Here is a 20,815-nt window from a genome sequence, read left to right on the forward strand (position 1 = left end):
AATCACCCCCTTGCCAGCCGCCAAACTGCTTTTCCTCCAGAAGGGTTAGCTCTACCCCGTGGCGTCTCAGTCCTTTCCTTTTTGAGACTTCTCTGTTTGTGTTCCTTCCATAAATCAATGTATTTAACAAGCAGTGTGGCTCGTTAAGCATGTCCCTGAGTAGAACTGGAGTTTGGCTTGCAGGGCGTGCTACTAACTGCTGTCCTGAGTTGCTAACATCTCAGCTTGACCTTTTAAAAAACATTTAAACAGAAATTGACAAGGCCTTTAAACAGATACATAAAACATTTTAACACAAAGAACTTGAAAAAAATATCCCCTGCCCCAAAGGGGTTAGCAATGTTAAATTTAGATGGTTTTTTTCAAACAGCGAATCTGTCATCTTAGCTTTGGCATCCTGGTGGAGAAAGGGGAGCATCTGTCTGGAGCGTTTGAAGGACACCTCATTCCTCACCATCTATGCTGCACCTCGTGTCTGTTCAGCCCGGGCGAGAAGTTACACGTGACCCCTCTTGCTTTGGGGGGTGAGGAGGATGGTAGCGTGTATACAAGAAGGAGTGAAATTCATAGTCAGAAACCAAAATAGACTACTTGGCATAAATGAACCAGTTTGACTGGATGGATTGACTAGACATTTGCAAGGTTTCTAGGTCATTGCCACGTGGCCACAATCCTAAAAAAATAAAAAATGAAAAACTACACACACACACAAAACCTATAAACCTAAAGTCACAGGGTCACACAATTGTTTTTATTTCTGTGATGGAGAGTCTGTTTAAGAAGAGACCATTATTTCACTCTAGAGAGAATTTCTAAATTACTTGGGTCATAATTGTATAAAATAAACTATCATGTTTTTAAAAATTGAGTCTCTTTAAAATTGGGGAAAAAAAATACGTCTTACCTTTAGCTAAAATTCTGAGATTTTTTTAGCATTTGTTTAAAAAAAAAAATCAAACAATATAATGAATAATATTTTCTCCCTTAATACAAATCCTTCCTTTTATTCAGTTTGCTCTATAGCTAGTCCTGAACCAGCAAATTTATACTAATTGTGTGGCTTTGTAAGAGCTCGTTTTAAGACCTCCTTAAGAGCTGACTACAGCACGTCTAAAGTTTATGCAGTTGTACTGAAATCGGCAGTGACCCGTTTGACCCAAACTCCTCAGGCAGTCACAGAGGCAGGGGGTCTCAAAGATTCCCTGTCAACTCAGCAGTGACCGACAGTGTGGCTTTCACCAGCGAGATGCAGGACAGCGAAATGGTGACATTCCGCCATGGAGCCAGAGACGGCAACCCTGCCGTGCAGTCAGATGTCTGCACCACGAAGCGAAAGAGAACTACTTCAAACACTGCAGATGACGTCCATCATCATGATGGGAAAATAGCCCAGAGGATGTTTTCTGATAGTGCAGGCTCCTCCAAGGGCCTGTGAACCTTGGTTGGAAGTCATGGGCGAGTCAGTCCTCAGTGGTCTCGGAGGGCCAGGAAGTGGGGGGTTGGGAGACAAAGAGAGCACAGGGAGGAAGCCCTCCTCCAGGCCGCAGACGGGCAGCGGAGGGCCGCCTCAAGTGCCAAAACCTTCCATGGCCTCCTCTGGTCCCCAGTGACAGTGGCCAACGTAGGAGCATGTTGGCCCCCTTGATAGCCAACAGGAGCACCTGAGACGTTGCCTGCCACCTGCCATGAGCCTCATCCGCTTATGTATGCGATGGGTTTTATCTCTGCCCTGCACGTTCAGAAAAGAAGTGGGCTCCCATCGTGGAAATGACCAGGAGCCGGGGAGCCAGGGTTCGGAGAGCGATGAGAGGCATGTTCCAGAGACAGCCGTGCCAGGCTCCGCAGGGCAGGCGGCCTCACTGCAGTGGGAGCCGGACTCCCTGCTGGGAAGAGGACCGGGGACTCTGAGCAGCACAAGCCTTTCCTCTCAAGTGCTCTGCAGTCGGGAGCTCCCTCTCCCCTCACCCCTAAACCTGCTGTCTGTCGACACTCCAGGGGCCCACGCCATCGCGCCCGTGGGACGGACAAACGCCGCTGTCTTCAGGGCCTCGTCCACCTACACGGTGACTGCCACCAACCAGGAGGGGCCTCACGCAGGGACATGGACGTGCTCGTGCACCCATAAGGTAGAAGACCAAAACCCTGCAGTTTCTGAAACCAACCCCCAAGTGTTCTGGAGAGTTTTGCATCGCCTTTGGAAGGGGTCATTTTTTATTTTTTTTATTAGCTTTCAGACTTTGGATTAAATTATCATATTGTCTGCAAATTTAAATTATACGGAAGTGCCTTGTGAGCTGTTGTTAACATTTTTTAATGACATTTGTATCAAATTCTTCTTTTTATACTTTGATATTACTTCATGGACTGTGAATTTTCCATATTTTTAGGTTTTAGAATACATTGGATTTTGAGCCATGTTTCCTATAAAGTCCATACGAGAAAGCTGTGGAGTGGCCAGGTGAACATTAGGCTGCCCCTCCAGTGGGCCATCCCTAGAGAGATGGTCTCAGAAGAGGCAGTTCTTCCCTAATCCCTGAGACAGCTGCCAGGTGCCTTCTTGGTTCCTCAACAGATACATCACCATATGCCGGTACCTTTTGTTTCTGGTTGTCCCATCTGTTTGATGCTGCACCGAGCCAGGTCATCTGAACAGCTCTCCAAGCACGGTAATTACCCCTGAGACTGGCAAAGAATTGGTTGGCTAAAACCTGGAAATGAAATCATCTTCATGCTATTCACTCCCTGACGTTGGGTCCTAAAGAAGTAATTGATTCTGTCTTTGGTAATTCCTCCTTGGAGCCACTAACTGGAGCTCTCCTGGGATTTCATGTTTTTGTTGGTGTTAACCGCATTCCTAAAATCCCTCCTAATCTTCGCCTCCTTTCGCCTACTGAAAACTTAATTGGACTCTCCAGAATGACTCCTCCTCCCTTCATTTCTGTTTTACAATGTGGAGCCTGCGCTGCCCTGCTTCTCTCTCCCACCTCGTGCTCCCACCCTGCTCCCCGGGACGCCGTGACTGCAGGAGACCAGCCCGTTTTTCCGTGGAAGCTGCTTCCCTCACCCGACAGCACGTGTCGCCGGGACCTGCTGATTTGTGTGTGTTCACATTTTTCAAGTGTTCCCTGGAGTGCTTTTTATAGATACCTATTTTTACCAGATCATCACTGCTTCTTAATTGTTCTCAAATCTTTTTTATTGTTGTTCAAGACAGATTTAAAATAGCAGAGCAGCACTTGAGCTTTTAGATAATCTTTCTGAATCCTGCCCCTTTCCCGCTTATTAATGAGATCACTTCCCCGTGATGCCGTTTCTTTTTAACATCTATTTGTAAAACCCCAAATATGTTTTCCTTCCTGGAGGAGACGCAGCAGTCGCTCGGGCAGCCTCCCCGTGTCGGTCTTGGGCATGGCGGGCGCGGGGCGGGCTGTCACATGCGCAGGCCCAGCGTGAAGATCAGCCACATCCTTATTCTTCTAGAAAGCAAAACATAAGAATGGAGACGCAAGCTTCTCCTTTATTCTCGCTACCCTTTCTCTTTGTCCTGTCCCTCTGATCCTTCCAGCACTTTTATCACAGTGACTACACACCCCCTCTGGAAAGCTAGTACTGGAACGGGGGAGAACCCAACAGAATTTGTGATCCATTTGGTTATTGGTTTTCCAGTCTCTCAACACTCAACTTTTTAGGTGCTCATTGTCCACTTTTTCATGTATTATAATATTTAGGTTTGGGATTCACTTTTTAGTTCCTCTCTTCTTTATCGCCTCACATCCAAATTTCTAAGGATTTCACAATTTCAGAAGTGACAAAAACATTGTGACTAGAGGGCAGCTTAGGTCAGCTGCATTGAGGGAGCCCTCCTGCGTCCAGACCCCAGAACAAGGAAGAGGCAGGACACCGTCATCCCCTCCGGCAGGGCAGGGACCAGGAACGCAGCCATTACACCCTGGGCGATGAACAAAGAACCTACACGCAACTGCAAGCACCAGGCCGAGAATAAGCCGGGAAGCAGCAGGATTCATAACAGGCCGAACCTGGGAACAGCCCAGATGTCCGCCAGCTGGCAAATGGGTGGGCGCACGGTGCAGCGCCCTGCTCGGCAGCGGGAAGCCGCAGATGCTGCCGAGGCACGCAGCGGCACGGACGGCGCTCAGAGACACCGTGCCGAGGGAGAGGAGGTGGACGCAGAACGCCTCGCGGTGTGTGACCGCGCTTGTATGAAGTGTCTGGAAAAGGCAAAGCGATGGAGACAGAAGCCGGCCAGGTTGCTGGGGCTGGGGGTGGGAGCGAGGACCAGCTGCCAACGGGCACACGGGGATTTTCGGGGGTGATGGAAGTGCTTTAAAATGGATTGTGCTGATGGCTGCACAACTATGCAAATTTACTAAAAATAATTGAGCTGTACATTTACATTGATTAATTCCAAGGCATGTAAATTATATTTCAATAAAGCTGAGAGAGAGAAGAGAAGGGGGAGGAGGAGAAGGAGGAGGTGGAATAGAAGGAGAATGAGGAGGAGGCCGCAGAGATGACCAAGAAGCTGATGATGACAGTGAAGAAGAAGAAGAGGCGGAGGAAGGGGCGGGGCAGCCGCTGTCGCTGTCACTGGGAAAACACAGCCAGGCGTGTGCTTCCAACCACACCACGCAGTTCCATTCTCCTAAGAATTATCTCTTAGTTAAGGATTAGTATTTCTCTTCCTGTCTTCCTCTTGGGAGTCAACAGTTTCAAATTTAAAGCGACAAGCCGAGAAACAGCCAACCAACTGGTAGTCCCCAGTACGGAGCCCCTGCGTGACCGTGTCACCACGGAGGAAACGAGGCGCGGTGGCCGGCGCTCCGCCGTCTGTGGGCGCTGGGGCACACCGCTGCTGCCGGAGGCGCCGTTCGTTAGAATGCGGCTTTCTGCTTGGTGCTGCCGTTGCGTCCGCAAGGACAGGACGATGTCCTTAACTTCACAACTCCTGTGAGTTCCACACTATTACCCTCCACGGCCGGGGCGAGGCTGTCTCGGTATTTTAGCGTAATGAAAATGATTAGATCTGTCAAGTCTTATCTAAACTTGCCAGTGATCTCCAATCATAAACCACGCCTGAGTCACTGATTCGCTGGCAGCTGTTCCCGGCGTGGAGAGCGGGCCGCCTCGGCCAGACAGCGTGTTGTACGTTTCCTGGAAGCCCTGTCCGCCCCTAGCAGGTGTCCCCCTGTCACCCACTGCCACTCTGTCTTGACTAGAGGTCAGAAGATGACGCTCCTCCCCCGAAAGGTGCTAATGCTGGGAGCAAAGGGCAGAGCCGGCCCGGCACGACAGGACACGCATAAAATGCAGGTCACGCAGACACTGCAGGCGGTGCTGCTCCCTGCAGTCACAGTTCATTCCCTGTCCTTCCTCCGTGTGAGGCTTCACTGTGAGGTGACTCGAGTCCCTGGCAGTGTGTCCCGTAACACGGAGCGGACCCATGTGTAGTCAGAAAGCTCTGCAGGAGCCCTTCAGAGGAGCCCTCACTCTGGTGTTCCAGTGGCTGTGTCTATAGGTGCTTTCCCACCAAAAACAGACAAAGTAGACTTCCTATCATTTTCCGGGACAATTTCCACTCGAAATGGTGGCATCGTCATTATTTTTTGATTTGCCCTTTGGCTGTGATGCTGACATCATAGTCAGAATGGGCACTGGCCCTGCCGCCTTTGAAGTCAGTCACTGAGGTTAAAAGACAGCTTTATAACAACCCGTTGAAAGGACTGGTCATCTAAATGGACGGCAGCCTGAGACAGTGCCCAGCTCCTGACGTTAGCTCCCTGTGGGACTGCATCACGTGCTCTGCCTGCTGGCGCGAGGTGGCGGTGCCCGTCCCAGCCACCCGATCTCATCTCTTTCCCTCTAACTCCTTTTCTCCTTTCTCTGCCCGCCTCCCTCGCTCCCTCCTGCTTCCGTCTCCTCTTTCCCTGTGGCCGCTCAAGATGTCCCAGCGGAAGACGACCCTTCCCCTTGTGCGTTGGAGACCGGCCACGGGCGGCAGTGCCAGAACGGCACGGTGTGCAAGCCCGGCTGGGACGGACCCAAGCACGGCATCACCAACTTCGACAACTTTGCCTTCGCCATGCTGACGGTGTTCCAGTGCATCACCATGGAGGGCTGGACGGACGTGCTGTACTGGGTACGTCGCGGGACACGGGCGTCACGGGCCGAGGCGCAGAGGCTGCAGGCCCCCCCTCAGCACCCCCTCCCTCCCCCCACGGCTGTGGGGTCACATGCCCTTCTCCATGCACTGGGTGAGGAGTGTCTTTGATTTCTTCCGGGTCTTGCCTGAGAAACAAAGCACAGACTCTTCCCCTGCTGAGCCCTCTCTCCCTGGTTAAATGTCACCTTTCAGTTGTTCCCGCCCTAGTGCGAGACCGAGACACTGGCGTGTGGTCGGTGCTCGGTGAGTCGGCTGGCCAGGCCTGGCACGAGGGAGGGTCTGCTCAGCTCCCCGCCCCCGCAGATTCCTTTTCTTGTCTTTCCCCAAAGGAGAGCCGGAAGGTGGAATTATGAATTCTTTGGGCTAAAGAGAAAAGTCAGGCCTGGTCTTCTAAAAAGAAGCTATTTAAGGAAACCATTTTCATTGAATAGTGTAGCATACAGTGTAGCAATAGTGAATGCTATTATATTCTTATTTTTCAAATTAATCTTACCTTAACATATTAGAATTGTCCATCAGACAAATGCATTGGCATCATTTTTACTACTATGAGAACGCTCTGCCGGCATGCGATGCCTGTTTAGAAATACCACTTCTTGAGTGCAACCCATCAGTGGTGAATCCTCTTTTGCTTTAAAGATGCCTTTTTATCCAGCAGGCTACACTGCCTTTCTGCCTTTGCGCCCCTGAAGAGCCAGACTTCCATGCAGCCTATCCCACGGCACATTCACACACCATATTTGAGCTGTCCCCATTCTGGCAGAGTCACGTCCATTATTAGGACCAACTCCAGAAAATACGTTCTTTGTAGTATCTCCTACTTCAGCTAGAGACTTGCCAGAATCCAGTGAAGAAAGCATGTTGCCAGTCTTAAAAATACCATCTCTCCCAGAGTTTTGCAAATAGTCAAAGTTATTTGGCCACCGTGAAAACAGTCTAGAGCCTGCCTCGGGAACCCGTCTCCAGACGAAAGCAGGGAGGAGCGAGCGCCGCGGTGCCGCCCCGCTGAGCAGCGCTGCCAGCCCGGAAGAGACCAGCCAAGAGGGCTGCCGACGTCCTGAGTCAGAGTTTGTAACAGTTCAGAGACGTGGTGCACAGTATTCTGTCTTCTAGGTTTTTTATGAGCACCATGTCCTATTGATTCAAAAACCCTCTTTTCTCAGTTTTTTATAGCAAAACCCAGTGTAGCTATGAAATTTGTACCTCTCTGTAAATGACTACTTGAAACTTGCCTGAATACCTTGTACCCAGCAAACATTTTCTGAGTGTCCATGTGCGGCAGAGCTGCTCCCAGGCTCTGACGATTAAGTCCTAAACGAGAACCAGTGCAGCCTGGGAAGCTAACTAAACTCTAACTGAGTAATGGCGGCACAGCTGGACCCGGGCCACCGCGGAGTTGCTGAGTTGGGATGCTGTCAGAAAGAAGACAACAGTCCAGTCCCCTCTGCCTCAGACTAAAACGAAACACTGGAAAGCATTTTTCAGGCTCATGCTCAGTAAGAACTTGGTTTTGAAAAATTCGTAAGACAGAGAGAAGGAATTGAACTTATTACCCTTAGGCAAATTCATTTTACTTAACAAAGCAAATCAAATTCCCAAGTGGCCCTAACTGGTCCTTCTTCCTCGGGTGGGTCCCTCTGACCAGCCCACCAGCCCAGGACAGAAACATCCTTGTGCTGATAGGCGGTTTCTGCCTGTGGGCGTGGGATTGGTGGCTGTAGGGGACTGTGCTTCGGGGCCTCGTCCCCCGCGCTTCAGACCCATGCCTTATGCTGCTGTGGAAAAGCCTCTCGTGGCACCAAATCGAGGGCAGGTGGCAGCGGGCGGGTGGCTGTGGGGTGGGGGCATAGGTATAATTTCCTTTGCTAATGACCGTGCTGTGTTTTTGTGATCTTCCTTCATCACTCCCTCCCTCTCCCCACCACGAGTCAATGACACCCCACCAGCCAGATGTGACCCAAGGAAATCCTGTCACGATGACAGCCAGAGTGGGGAGTGAGAAGACGCACACGACTGCAACCACCAATTTGCAGCAGCTGTGTTGTGCTTTTCCCCCGGGGGGTGTGATGGCGCTCGGGCTGGGAAGGGAACAAGTGTCAGAGGTGAAGGAACAATCCCAGGCCCATGGGATGTGCCTCTCTCTGATTTTCCCAGCACCTTTCCAGAACGGCTATGTCGTGTGCGTGTGTGTACATGTGTGCACATGCGTATATGTATGTACGTGCACACACGTGCACATCCACACCTTGAACTGAGGTGGCCTCCACTCGGGAACTCATGACAGCAGCACTCCCTAGCCCAGTGCTCCTGCTTTCGGACAGTTTCTCTAATCGCTTTGACCTTTCTGTGGCCATTTCTTCCTTTCTCCCTTCTTCCTCCCTCCGCCTCTTCCTTCCTTTCCCTCCAGTTTTCCCTCTCCTTATCCTCTAGGCCTGCATCTCCAACCCACAGACTCTCAAACCTCAAAGTGTTTTAGCATCAAACATGGAGCTTTCTAAATATAAAATGGCCAGACCTGCCTCCAAACCATTGAATTAGAAGCTCCAAAGTAAAGGCCCCGGTAGCTGCACTTTGAGAGAGCGCTCCAGGGGGTTCTGATTTCCAAGCTGGAGTTTGAAAACCCTAGAGGTCTAACCTGTTGAACCCACGTGGTGCTGCTATGACGCCACTGGATTTGAACTTGTCTGGGGAGGTAGTTTCCTTGGAGACTAGGAAAGTAGGGTCTTCCATGCAGAATAATGAATTTCCCTTCAAACGTACGGGGCATGTCAGGGGGCTTGGGAAAGAGCAACTAAGACCTTCAGCTATAGCAGTGAGTGGAGACCCCGGAGTGGGGCCCACCCCAACCACTGACAGCGGATAGATGCTCCTGGGTCATTAAAGCATCAGAGAAGCAATTGATCAGTCACCTGGTACGGCCTGAGATAGATAGGAGGCACCAGGAAGGTCACCAGTAGCAAATGGCAGACTCCTGCCTCCTACTGTAGGCGACAGGGTCTGGTGCTCTTTTTCTCCGACATCAGTTGTTGCGTTATACTGTCATGATCTCCAAGAGTTACTGGACTAAAAATGGAATCAGTCTTGGTCAAGTAGTACCTGAACATCGCCTCAGCTAGGAAAGCCACTGGCCACGCATTGGGTGGAGGCTGCTGTAAACATTTCTTGTACCCAGTGCCCTGTTGGGGGAGTCTGCAGGTGACAGGGTAAGGAGGGTGGACGCTGGGCATTTGGAGACGAAACCAAAACTCAGGTGTGGGCTGTGGTTTCCTCGGGGCATTACTTCTTAAGCCAAAGCCTCACCATTTGCTCCCAAAATCTCCAAGCCTCTTAAAACATAAGTAGGTTGGCGAGGGGGCTGTGATCAGACAAAGTGCCCTGGCCTTCCTCAGGAGCAGTGAAGCCCCGGGAGGGGGAAGAGCCCAGTGCTGTGTAACATGACTGTTGGTTTCCATTTCTACTTTCAGGTGTTTGGTCTTTTTTTTTTTTTTTTTTACTGAACATCCTGGCCTTGTGCATATATTCAGGACTGCTTGTCTCATGTGGTCTGGCCGTGTGCCGTCCTAAAGATGCAGGAGGCTGTCAGACCTAGCTGATTGGCAGGATCAGCTGTAGGATTCTCAGACTGGTCTGAGAACCCGGGTCGGCTTGAAGCTCTGAGCAATGCCCCGTCCACACTGTAGCCGGATCACAGTGGGCAGCTTTGGCACCAATCAATTCAATATCTTTTGAGTGCTGACTTTGTGCCCAGCACTTGAGAGCCCCATGCTGGTGGGAAACAGGATGGCCTGGCCACCGGCCTGGGGTTCAGGACCCCCAGAGCAGGTTGCACGTGAGAATTGCGGGGAAGGGGAGCAGTTGGGGAGGCTAGAATACACGGTTCCAGCTCTTTGGGAACCTAGAAGCCCGAGTAATTCTTCATCAGTGCTGCTGTCCTCTGTTCACCCAGCGCCCTTCTTAGCAGGGACCCTGAGGACACTGTGCGGCACAGCGGAGTGGCGCTGGTCTGCGCTGTCTTGGGTTCACACCCTCCCTACCCTGTCAGGGTCACCCTCTTCCTGACACCACCGTTACTCCCCCAATCGGTTTCTCCATGATCAGTTTTTCTACTGATTTTTTATAAAGTTAAAAACTGAGCTTAAAAATAAGTTTAGAAGGACTACTTAATCAGAAATCCTCTGAAGGAAAGATTTTTAGAATCACAAATGGTATCTTCTCTAGTATTTGTGATCAGTTTTGGTCCAGCCAACAGGAGACCTTGGGAACAAAAGTCAAATGTTTGGATTTTTCGCAAGTCAGTTGTCAGCTCCACACCTCATCTCGCATCCCGCCTGCTTGTCCCGCTAAGTTCACACACACACATTAACAAGACAGCACTGACCTCTGGTCTTGGTGCTGCTGAAATATCCCTTGTTTATGACAGAGGTCTTTTTCATCGAGGCAGGTTGAATTTGGGTGTTTTACCTTATTTTCCCACTCCATCTTGCCTTCAGAAAGCCACCTCCGTTCTCTACAGAATATGGAAAATGAGCCTCTGAAGACATCCCAAAACCACACGTGGTGGGGTGAACTCCACCGAGGTCACGCCAGCGAAGAGCTGGGAGACAGCTCAGTGGTGCCGCGACAGCGTCCGGGGCCCTGTTGGGCGTCAGAGTAGAGATGGGGTCAGGTCCTGCTTAGGGCTCTGTGGTCCTCCCCTTCAGTCTGCCCCACGTAGCGCACCTGCTGCTGGAAACAGAGACCCCGTCATCTAAGCAGGAAACTGGCCCTTTAGAAACGTATCAAGGAAGATAACCAGCATCTCTCAAAGCCATTACTTATTCACTTGAGTTTTATTTTATCCATTTCGCTGGTATTAGATGAGTCCTTATTATGCAATAATTCAATGTAACAAACATTTATTGAGCGTTTACTGTGTTCGCAGGACTGGGCAGGGTGGAGGTGGGGAGACAGAGGAGCGCAGTCCAGGCTGACTGCAGACGGACAGGACACAGCGGGGCGAGGTCGAGCCTGCAGGCCCCCAGGAGCAGCAGCCTCCGGGGCACAGAGCACTCCGGGGCCAGGTGGGGCTCTGCAGGCCTCGAGGCTGGATGGGGACCTAGGGAAAGCTCCTCTCCCCAGGGAAGCCACGCTTTGTGCCCGTTTGGGAGACTGGGAGACCTGTGTTTCAGGTTCCCTTGGGCTGTGAGCCAGTGTCCCTTACACAGATCTTCAGACTGGGGGTGGCCACTCTCCACGGTCTCCTAACCTCCCACTCGGTGTCAGTGCACGATCCCATCTGGTTGCAGGGGCTTTTATTTCATACGTGGAGGAGCTGGTTTTGTTGGCTTGCCTTGGTGCCAGGAGCCCGCGGCTGCTTTCCACGTAGACGAGGCTTTCACTCCTGCTCCCCGGCGCTCCCAGGGTCTCTGCCCACAGCAGAAGCAGGTGCAGGGCAGGAGCCGGGGGAACCTGCTCCCTGCCTGCTGCTCATGCAGTGACCCACGAGGTGGACGCTTGTGTCCCAGCAAGCAGGGGGACCTAGGTCATGAGTGGTCACAGACTGGCAGAGCCATTGCCCTGGGCTGACTGGCATTCACTGGCAGCAGCAGGTCCTGTTCTCTAATGACACTCGGTGTAAAGCACTGTGACGTATGGGCTTGCACCTCCTGCCTTTTGGTGGCAGGTGACAGCGTCCCTCAACATTCGCTGGAACCATTCGGTCCTTTTGGACCCACGGCACCTGTGGGAAAAGGCACACACACCTGGAAGTGGACGTCAGCTGGGACCAAGAGCAGCCGAGAGAGGACAGGGCAGGGAGGTGTTGTTCCTCCTGTGTATCTTTTTGGGGGGAAACAAGTGGTAGATTTGAAGGTTTGGGGCGAGAGTTCCCCTCAAGGAATTCGACAGTGGTTTCGGAAGAGCCTGTGGCGTTTTCCACTGAGTGCCCCCTTGGCTCTGCCTGCACACCAGTGGACCGGACGGGCTGTGCGTTTCAGCGAATGCAGCTGCGTTCTGCCAGCCGTGGGCTCAGGCCCTGGTAGCTGCAGGTGGGCGGCAGGGCCCATCTCGGGCACCTTCCTTGGGGGAGTCAGAGACCCGAGGAACACCCAGCCTCATGGTTTGAGCAGGCCTGGCCTTTATTTCACCTCCAAATAAGGGTGTCAGCAATCTGGGGCACTTTTTAAAAATAGGGCTTTATTTATGCTTTCTCTTCTTCATAGCCCCATTCCAGCTGATTTAAGACATCAGTCTCACCCCTGCAGACGTCGCCCTACTTCAGAGCCACCCAGCTTCGCCTGCTCTCTCCGAGTCTGTCCCCAGAAGTAGGTGGCCCAGAGCAAAGAGGAGAAAGTAGGAGAAACAAAAGGGGCCATTTCCTTTCAGACCAGGGCTGGGTGGCCAGGGGCGCGGCCCACCGGGAAGTAGTGGTTTTCTGAGGACCCCCTGGAAGCTCACTCATCTCCCATTTGCCCTCCTTCCCCGCCCCTCCCCTGCTGTCCCCTACCTGGAGCCTCGCAAAGAACTGGCCCACAGCCAAGGGGGGCCTAGAGCAGCAGCGTGGGTGGCAGTGGGACAGGGACCATGGTCGTGAGGTCTGGGGCTCCCCGACTAGAAGTCCCTCGTGGCGCTGGGAGCCCTCACCTGTGGGTGGCACAGAGAGCAGGCTCGGACCGATCCAGGGCCCAAGGGAGTCTCCAAGTTTTGTAGGTTTGTGTGGCCTCGAGGCCTGCATTTTCCGCAAGGTTAGATGTTCACAGAGGAGCCAGTGAGGAGGGATTTCGTGTCAAGGAGGTTGGCTGAGCGCCACCCAGCGCCCCTGCCCACCGGCCGCTGCCCAGGCTCTGGAGGGAGCTCCCTGGGGGGAGTGTGGTCAGCGTGCCCCTGCCTCCTGGCACTGGCTGTCCCCGCCAGCCCTGAGGACAGTGGGATCTGGGATCAGGGAGGAGCGGGGGCGCCTGCTCAGGACAGACCTCCTCTGCCGCTGTCCGTGCCCCGTCCCGCGCCTGGGGAGTTGCACCCCTGGCGCTCGGGCAGAGGACAGGACAGTACCCGGGTCGCGGGCTCCAGGGGGCACCCCGAGGCCACACACACGATGCTTCGCGTAAGTGCGTTTCTTCTGGTGAGAGTCCGCCGTTCCCACCAGCTCCTCCTGACTCCACACCCTCCCGAAAAGGGAAAGAAGCACTTTTTCCTAGAGGAAAGGGAGGCACTGCTTCTGGCTCGCCGGCCGGGTTTACCGTGTGAGAGGGACAGCCACAGGGACACCAAGGCCGCCACACGACCTAGGATCCAGGTTTCCGTGTTCCTCAGGAGGGGCCCAGGACTCCCAAGCCCTGAGCTGTTTCAGCCCCGTTGTTTTCACAGGAGCTGTGAGCCCAGAACAAAGCTCTGCGTCCTACACGTAGTCGACACTCAGTAAATCCTTGCTGAACAAGTGTGGACTCTGATAGGACCACTGCTAAGAATCATCGAAGGAGGACGTCACAGCCCCATATTAACCGAGACCTGCAGACGCTGGCCTGTCGTGGCCACGTGGCAGTCCTTGTGGCGGCCAGTGGTCGGCTGGCTCAGTGCAGCTCTCAGACCCTCCCCTCCCTAATCTCATTTCACCAAACCTGCTTCCCCTCGTGTGGCGCAGTTTCATTTTTCTGCTCTCAGTGATGGAGGCTTTTATTGAACGTCCCTCTGCAGGCTTGGTTTTGCTGCACTCTTGGCTCAGACAGTTGCCTTCTGGCTAAAATAAGGCTCCCAGGCTCGCTGGGATGGGGACGGGGTCTGACCCACAAAGACCTTCCACCCTGCCTCTCCTAACAGCTGCTATTTTGCTGGATATTTTAGTGGTTCAGCTGCGGGAAAATCCTCCATCCTTCGGCTAGAAGGCTGTACAGCTGTGGGCTCCATTGTTAACAATTGCCAAGTTCCAGAAACCCCCATTCATTGGTCCTTCACAGGACCACCAGGACTCTGGGCTTCCTTCCGGGCCCTGGACTCCTTCGCCCACAGCGGCCCTGCAGTGCAGGGTTTGCACAGGCACGTGGGATACACCGGTGGGCAAAGCAGGCCAGGCCCGCCTGTCCTCATAGAGCTCACCTTCTAGCATGGGGGACAAAAATAAATGATGAAGGTATGAAATAAGTAAATGACACAGTTATGAAGTGGTAAGTGCGGTGGACAAAGTAGACCAGGGCGCGCGGGAATGACATAAACTCAGGTGACATTGCACTTCCCGACTGCGTGGTTCAGTGGCGCGTGGGGGGCCCTCCCCCCTCACCTGCGCAGTTCCGCAATCCCACACGCGGTGTCCGCACCAGGCCCTGTGGCTGCATTTGCTGGGTTTCTCCAACCAAATATAGTAATGCCAGATAAATATTAATGGATCAGTAAAGAACATATAACCCTGCAAATGTAACCCTGCAAACCAGCCAGACCTGGTAGGTATCTCAGTACTTCTCAGTATTTTTTATTCCGGGTACACAAAGAACATAGCATTTATTCAGCCTGCTTAGGTAAATGGCCACGTTGCTCAGAGCCTGCAAAGCCACTGACACCTGCTCGTTTGAGGCCCCTGGGGTAGAAACCGTGGCAGTGCGCGTCAAGCTGTAGGACACCGTGGACTCACCTGGGGTGACTGATACACGGACTTCTGAGCCACAGTGAGAACGTGGGGCAGGGCCCAGGGATCTTCTTTGTTAACAATTCTCCCACGTGTTTCTGCTGCCTGCAGCCTTCTGAGCACACCTTGAGCAGCGCTGCTGTGTGCCTTAGAGGTGGTCAATCACAGCACCTGTGTGCTTATGCTGGAAGTTGGGAGCTGTGGAGGGAACAACACAGGGCAGTGGTTCTCAAGTGTGCATCAGAGTCACTGCGGGGCTTGCTGAAACACGGGTGGGTGGACCCACCCCGCAAGTGTCAGGGTGGGCCCGAGCATGTGCATTTCCAAACAGGCTCCCAGAAGACGCTGATGGTGCTGGCCGTGGGGCCACGCTTTGAGAACCACCAACGAGCATCATTCAGGAAGCTTGTGTCCCTTAGGAATTTGGGTTCCTGTGAGTTCGTTTCACAAGGACAGAGCTGGGCTCGTTTTGGGGAAGCTAAGACTAAACCCTGTTTAATCAGAAAGCATCAGAAGAAATAGATTTGAGAAACTAAATCAGAATAAATTTCCTCTTTGATAAAAGCCTGCTCTGTAAGTTATCTTCACACGCACTCTAGTGAGTCGTGAGCTGGTGAATGCTGAACAGTCCCTCCCCAGGGGCAGGGGTGGAGGGGCTGAGCCGTAGTGCTTGCCCATTTCAGTGGTGTAAATACCCCACTGTGGCCATTGTCAGGCTGCCACTGTGAAGCCACTGAACATGGAATTGGGAAGGGACGCCCCCAGTGAGCTCTCCCCGGCCCCGAGGCCCCAGTCCTGGTGTGTGACTGCCTGCAGCCAGGGCAGGGTGCTGCGAGCTGTGTGCATCACCCAGGAAGTTCCAGTCCCGGGTCCCACATTTCCGTCTAAGCTGCAGTTGCCGACACGGGAAGCTTTCCTGGCCCTGGCCTGCGTGCCCACACAGCATGGGGGCTTAGCCCCCCAGTGCTGGCACGGCCCAGGGCCCAGGCTCAGGCCCTTCAGGAACATCTCCCTCCTCACATGTCCATTCTTCCTCTGCCTCGAGAGTGTGGGTTCTCCGGGCCGGCCAGTGAGGGCAGCCGCACTGCAGACACCAGGAGCGGGCAGTGAGCCTCAGGGTGCGGCAGAGGGCTTGACACCACACAAACCCAGCTGAGCTGAAGCCATCCCATGCTCAAGGAATTATTTTTCGAGGTGACCCACCTTCTCAGACGAGTGAATAGAAAGCATTGGAGGAATTTTTCTGTTCCAGAAAATAAAACAACAGAGAGAGCCAGACATGCCTCTTGAGGCAGAGCCTGTGAGGGTCCTTAGTAGTCACGGGGAAGTATTTTGAATGTAGACGGTGCCAAGGGTGATAGTGGGTCTTCAGCCAAAAACCAAATTCAGCCCCATTTATCTCCTTGAGACCTGTCCACACACCCTTCTGCCTGCCTCTTGCTCTAACTCAATTCTGCTTTCTCTCTTCCTGACTTTGCCTCGTCTTTCCAGATGCAGGACGCTATGGGCTATGAGTTACCCTGGGTGTACTTTGTCAGTCTGGTCATCTTTGGATCCTTTTTCGTTCTAAATCTGGTTCTCGGTGTGTTGAGCGGGTAAGCTGACCGTTTCTACGTCCTCCTTACAATGCAGCCGAGCAAGGCCTCAGGTCCCAGCAGACCCACTGCCAGGATCCTCAGGGACGGGACCCTAACAGGCCCAGGAAAACCAGAAACAAAAGTCTCCATCCAACCTCAAATGCTGCCCCAGCTGGGCGGGCTATCTGGCCTCTGATTGGCACCTGGAGGATCCCGGTCCCGGGGCTGCTCGGGCCGGCGTCGGGCGCCCGTGTCGGGCGCTGGCCGTGCTCGGTTGCTGGGTGTGTCTCACTAACTATCATTCCCTTCTTCCAGGTCAATGATGCCGTAGGAAGGGACTGGCCCTGGATCTATTTTGTTACACTAATCATCATAGGGTCATTTTTTGTACTTAACTTGGTTCTCGGTGTTCTTAGCGGGTAAGCAGGACCAAGGAAAAAGGTCTTGATTTTTCCATTTATTTTTTATTTATTCTTTCTGCTCTTCCTGGCTCTATTCTTTTTCTGGCTCTGTTGAACTTTGGGTAAGGGGTCACCTTGGGAGCCTTGAAGTGAATGTCCTTGGCCTGGCTGGGTAAAAGGTCAGATGCACAAGAGTGAACCCACTGGCTTGGGTGGTAGAGATGGGAGAGACGTCTGGTACTCTCCGTGTCCCGCCAGCTCATCCAGCGCCTGTGCGGGCTCAGGCAGCTGTTCGGGTAGGCAGGGTACAACTCCTTGGGCCTTGCTGACATCCTCAGCTTGAGGAGTGGCCTGGTGAGACCCTTGAGTGGGACCGGTGTGGCCACATGAGGTTGAGGGGTTCAGAGACTGGCGCTTGCCTGGTGCATGGCAGCCTGCAGGCGGGCACGTGCCTGCCCTCGTGAGCCGGTCACGACTCGCGGCAGGCTGGCGGGAGAGATTCCACATCACTGTTGCCCGGTGCTGCGCAGGCCAGGGTGAGGAGGGATTGGTTTCAAATGCGAACAGCAAATACAGACTCGAAATCTAATTCTTTTCAGTTCTGAGTGGTGGACTGAGCCGTCCATCTCTGGGTTTCCTTTTCTGAATGGGAGGGGTGCTTACCTGTTGACGGCCACAGACTGCCTGAGTACAGAGATGGAACACACTTTCCTTTACATTCGTCTAGTCTACCCCATTCAGCCCTTGTTCGGATGAAATTACAAAAGTAGCGTGTGGCTGGAGCGTCCAGTAGCCCTGAGGGTGGAAGTGCACGGGGTGTTTCCTCAGCCCGCTCTCTGCTTTGGAAGCGCACGTCAGCCACGCCAAGGCCTGATACCTAAAGGCTCCCAGAGACCTGCTCACGGGTGACCCCTCTGCTGCCTTTGCTGCGGGGTGGGGGCAACCTATTTCTGCTCTGCTTGAGACAGGTCAGCTGCTTTGAATAGTCGTTCCTAGAAATCTAGAGACCTTAATGCTGGGATCAATGTGGGCAGAAGGAGAAAGATTTCTCTGCACTGTCACTCGGTGTGGGAATGGGGCACGGCTCCTCCACCTCCTGTGGCAGCGTAGTGCAGGGCAGGAGCACTGGGGTCACCTTGGGAATCCGGTGAAGGAAACACCCTGCCCCCGCCCTCACCCCTTCGAGAGGTGGGGCAGGGTGGCAGCCCCGGATGGCATCATGCCCTTTGCCAAGGCAAGGCCACACGGCGGACCAGTGCCTTCCCTCGGGGATAGAAAAGGACGAGTAGAACGATGTACGTTCCTGGCTAGTTGCCTGGAGGGCAGGGGGGGTTAATTTTTATGTTCAAACACAAGAAAATGCCCCTGTTTTATATGTGATTCTCCAAGGAAAGCATTGAAGAAGTCACCCCAATGCCAGAGGGAAACTTGAGTCTCCCAGCTCTGCCCTTGCTGGATGCATTTTGCTGGACAACTTCATCTTTTTAAACTTCCTTCCCCATCTGAAAAAATTAAGGTGATGGAACCTTCCCCCAGGTGGCTGTGATGGTAGGGTGAGATCATCTGTGAAACACTTAGCGTGGTGGCCGGGGTGTGGCACGTGCTCAGTCGCAGTGCCGTCCTCACAGTGGCTGGTGTCACTGGTTCTGTCATAACTGGGATTACTGAGTAGAATCATCAAATGTTAGAACTGTTCCAGCCTTTCCTTTCAAAGATGAGGAGTATAAACCCAGACGTGTTAAGTGACTTACACGATGTCACTCTGCTGGCAAGTAGCAGAACCAGGGCCAGGGCTCGTCACATCTCGGCATCCCTCCTGCCACCACCTCCCAGTAGACGTACGTTGAATGAGCTTGAACAGTGACACAAGCCATAGCTTGAAACTTTTAGAAAATGTAATCCCACTGTCTTCCCCTGGAGATTAGGAGCCAAATCTGAGCAAGTGAAGTTCTCCACAGGAGTCTGAAGTGGAGGACGAGGGCCGGACCCTGAGGGCTGGGTAAGCTGTGCCCAAGTCATGCCTGTGCCCCCACCGCAGGAGTGCTCCTCCCGTGGTGTCAAAGCAGAGGAGTCAAATGGCAGAAGCTGCTGCCGTTAGAGAAAAGGTCATTTTGGAGGCCACGGTCTGAGTCCGTTCACATGATACAGGGTGGGTTCAGACATCCCACCCAAACCTGGCACTTAGTTATACTCGAAAGTGTTGGTTGATTCGGAACAGAAACGTTGAGGCTGTTTGACCTGCGAACCTGGGACCCTCAGGCCATGCGCTGGTCCTTCCTGGAGACCTTCCCAGCATCGGCTCCTGGCAGAGTCACCGTCGGACACCTGCCCGGAAGGGCAGAGAGCTGTCTCCGAGTGAGCACCCCCACTTCCTGGTTTAAGGAGGTCAAGAGCTGGCCACCCCGACCCCGTGCAGTGACGGAAGCCGGAGCCGGGCTGCTGGTGGCTGAGCACACTGTGGCAACAGTTTCGAGTCAGCCTCTTGATTAGCCAGGACAATAGGATGGCCCCCACCAGAATGCAGTAGGACACCCACTTACTCCTCAGTCGGACTTCTGATGAAGCCAGCTTTGCAGAAGCGTTCGCAGACGTCTCAGAGCTCCGTGGAATTCACTGTGACGGGGATAGCACTAACAGTCACTCCCATTGTATGTGTCAGGCTCCGTGCTCGGTGCTGTAGGGGATCAGCTGGGTTAATGCTCCTGACAACTCTCTGAGCTCGGTGCGTTCCAGTCTCCGTTTACAGAGAAGAACAGTGAGGTTTACAAGAGGAAACTACCTCAATTCCAACAGGTGGAAAGTGGAGGATCCAGGGCCGAGCCCAACAACGTGAACCATGGCCTCTGTCCCTAACGCCACATGGTGCTCTCCCCAAACCCACATGCCTGGTTACTCCCCTGTTTTTAAAAGACAGTGAAGAAGTGGGGAGGGGAAGAGCAGAAGCTGCAGGAGGCAGGGCGTGAGCACAGCGGCGGGCACAGAAGCAGCGCACGGCAGGCTCCTGGGGACAGCCAGTGGAACAGAAAGAGGCCGGGCCAGAAGCTGCAGAGGCACCGCCCAGAAGCCTGCAGTAGGGCAGGGCTGCTTAGCACAGGCGCCGGCAGCCCTGCAAACCGTCCTGGTCTCTGGGAGGGCGCAGAGCCACCAAGTCAACAGCACTGTAGTCGTGGAGCCTGTGGGACTGGGGGACGCGAGTGTGAAACCCGCGTCCATCCGTTGAAGATAATAGTTGACAGCCCAGCACATCCTCATGACTCATCATAAATGACATCCTTCAGTCCCTAAGGAAAGGTTGCATTGTGCTCGGCGTGTTCTGCTCATGAAGGTAGAGAAGATGACACTCTGTACACTTCCATTTAAAAGGTAGAAATGCAATGATTTTTGGTCATCAGAGGGCCAGGCCTCCTTTATCTGGAACATTCACGTGTCCAGAACACCTTACGTCTGATGAGGCCGGATAGGGTCAGTATAATGCATACACATCTCTTGGATTTTTTTCAGAATACTTCCGTGTTCATTATGTGTTGATCCTCACATCAACCCTATGTAAGACAAAGGATTGGTATTAGTGTAAATAATAATCCGATTGCAGTTACTTTCTCCTCTAGTAATCTCAATCTCTGGCCTCCTAGGATTAGAATGATAATCGTGACCATGAGATTCTTGGCATTGCACTTGAAGCTGTAATGAGGTGGAAGTCTCTGGACTCTGGAATCTGGTTACTTTTTGGTTAAGTGGTTGCAGAGGGCTTCGGCCGTGTGCCTTCAGCTGGCGAAAGGCCCAGGCTCTCTTACAGGGTTAGACCACTCAGCGTTTTTCCCATTGGGAGATGGGTACGTCTCTCGCCCCCGAAAAGCAGACGACCAGGTAGACAGGCATTTTACAACCTGGAAGTATGACCGGGCCCTGGCACCGCAGCTGAGACACAATACCCAGGTGCGGAAGAAAGCGGTGGAAGGATAGGACACAGATGCCTCATGAGGGGAGCGGGAGAGATGGCCACATACATCGTCGGTGCTCCTCATTCACATTCTGCGCAGTCACCAGGAACCCGCACGGAATC

The 20,815-nt window shown here is 53.2% G+C and overlaps 1 protein-coding gene across 19 annotated transcripts in view; it reads left to right on the forward strand.

The window, feature by feature from the left end:
* Positions 1-20,815, forward strand: part of CACNA1C (calcium voltage-gated channel subunit alpha1 C) — a 585,430-nt gene that overhangs the window by 398,492 nt on the left and 166,123 nt on the right. For 16 of the 19 annotated variants that reach the window (XM_069489378.1, XM_069489379.1, XM_069489383.1 and 13 more), the window contains exons 7-8: positions 5,961-6,157; positions 16,667-16,770. In XM_069489378.1, the coding sequence (XP_069345479.1) occupies positions 5,961-6,157; positions 16,667-16,770 (301 nt within the window). Of the gene's footprint in view, positions 1-5,960; positions 6,158-16,265; positions 16,370-16,666; positions 16,771-20,815 lie in introns of all 19 variants that reach the window. The other 3 variants (XM_069489394.1, XM_069489389.1, XM_069489396.1) reach the window with 2 other exon arrangements.

This window comes from Eulemur rufifrons, chromosome 16 (assembly GCF_041146395.1).
Source record: "Eulemur rufifrons isolate Redbay chromosome 16, OSU_ERuf_1, whole genome shotgun sequence".
NCBI lineage: Eukaryota > Metazoa > Chordata > Mammalia > Primates > Lemuridae > Eulemur > Eulemur rufifrons.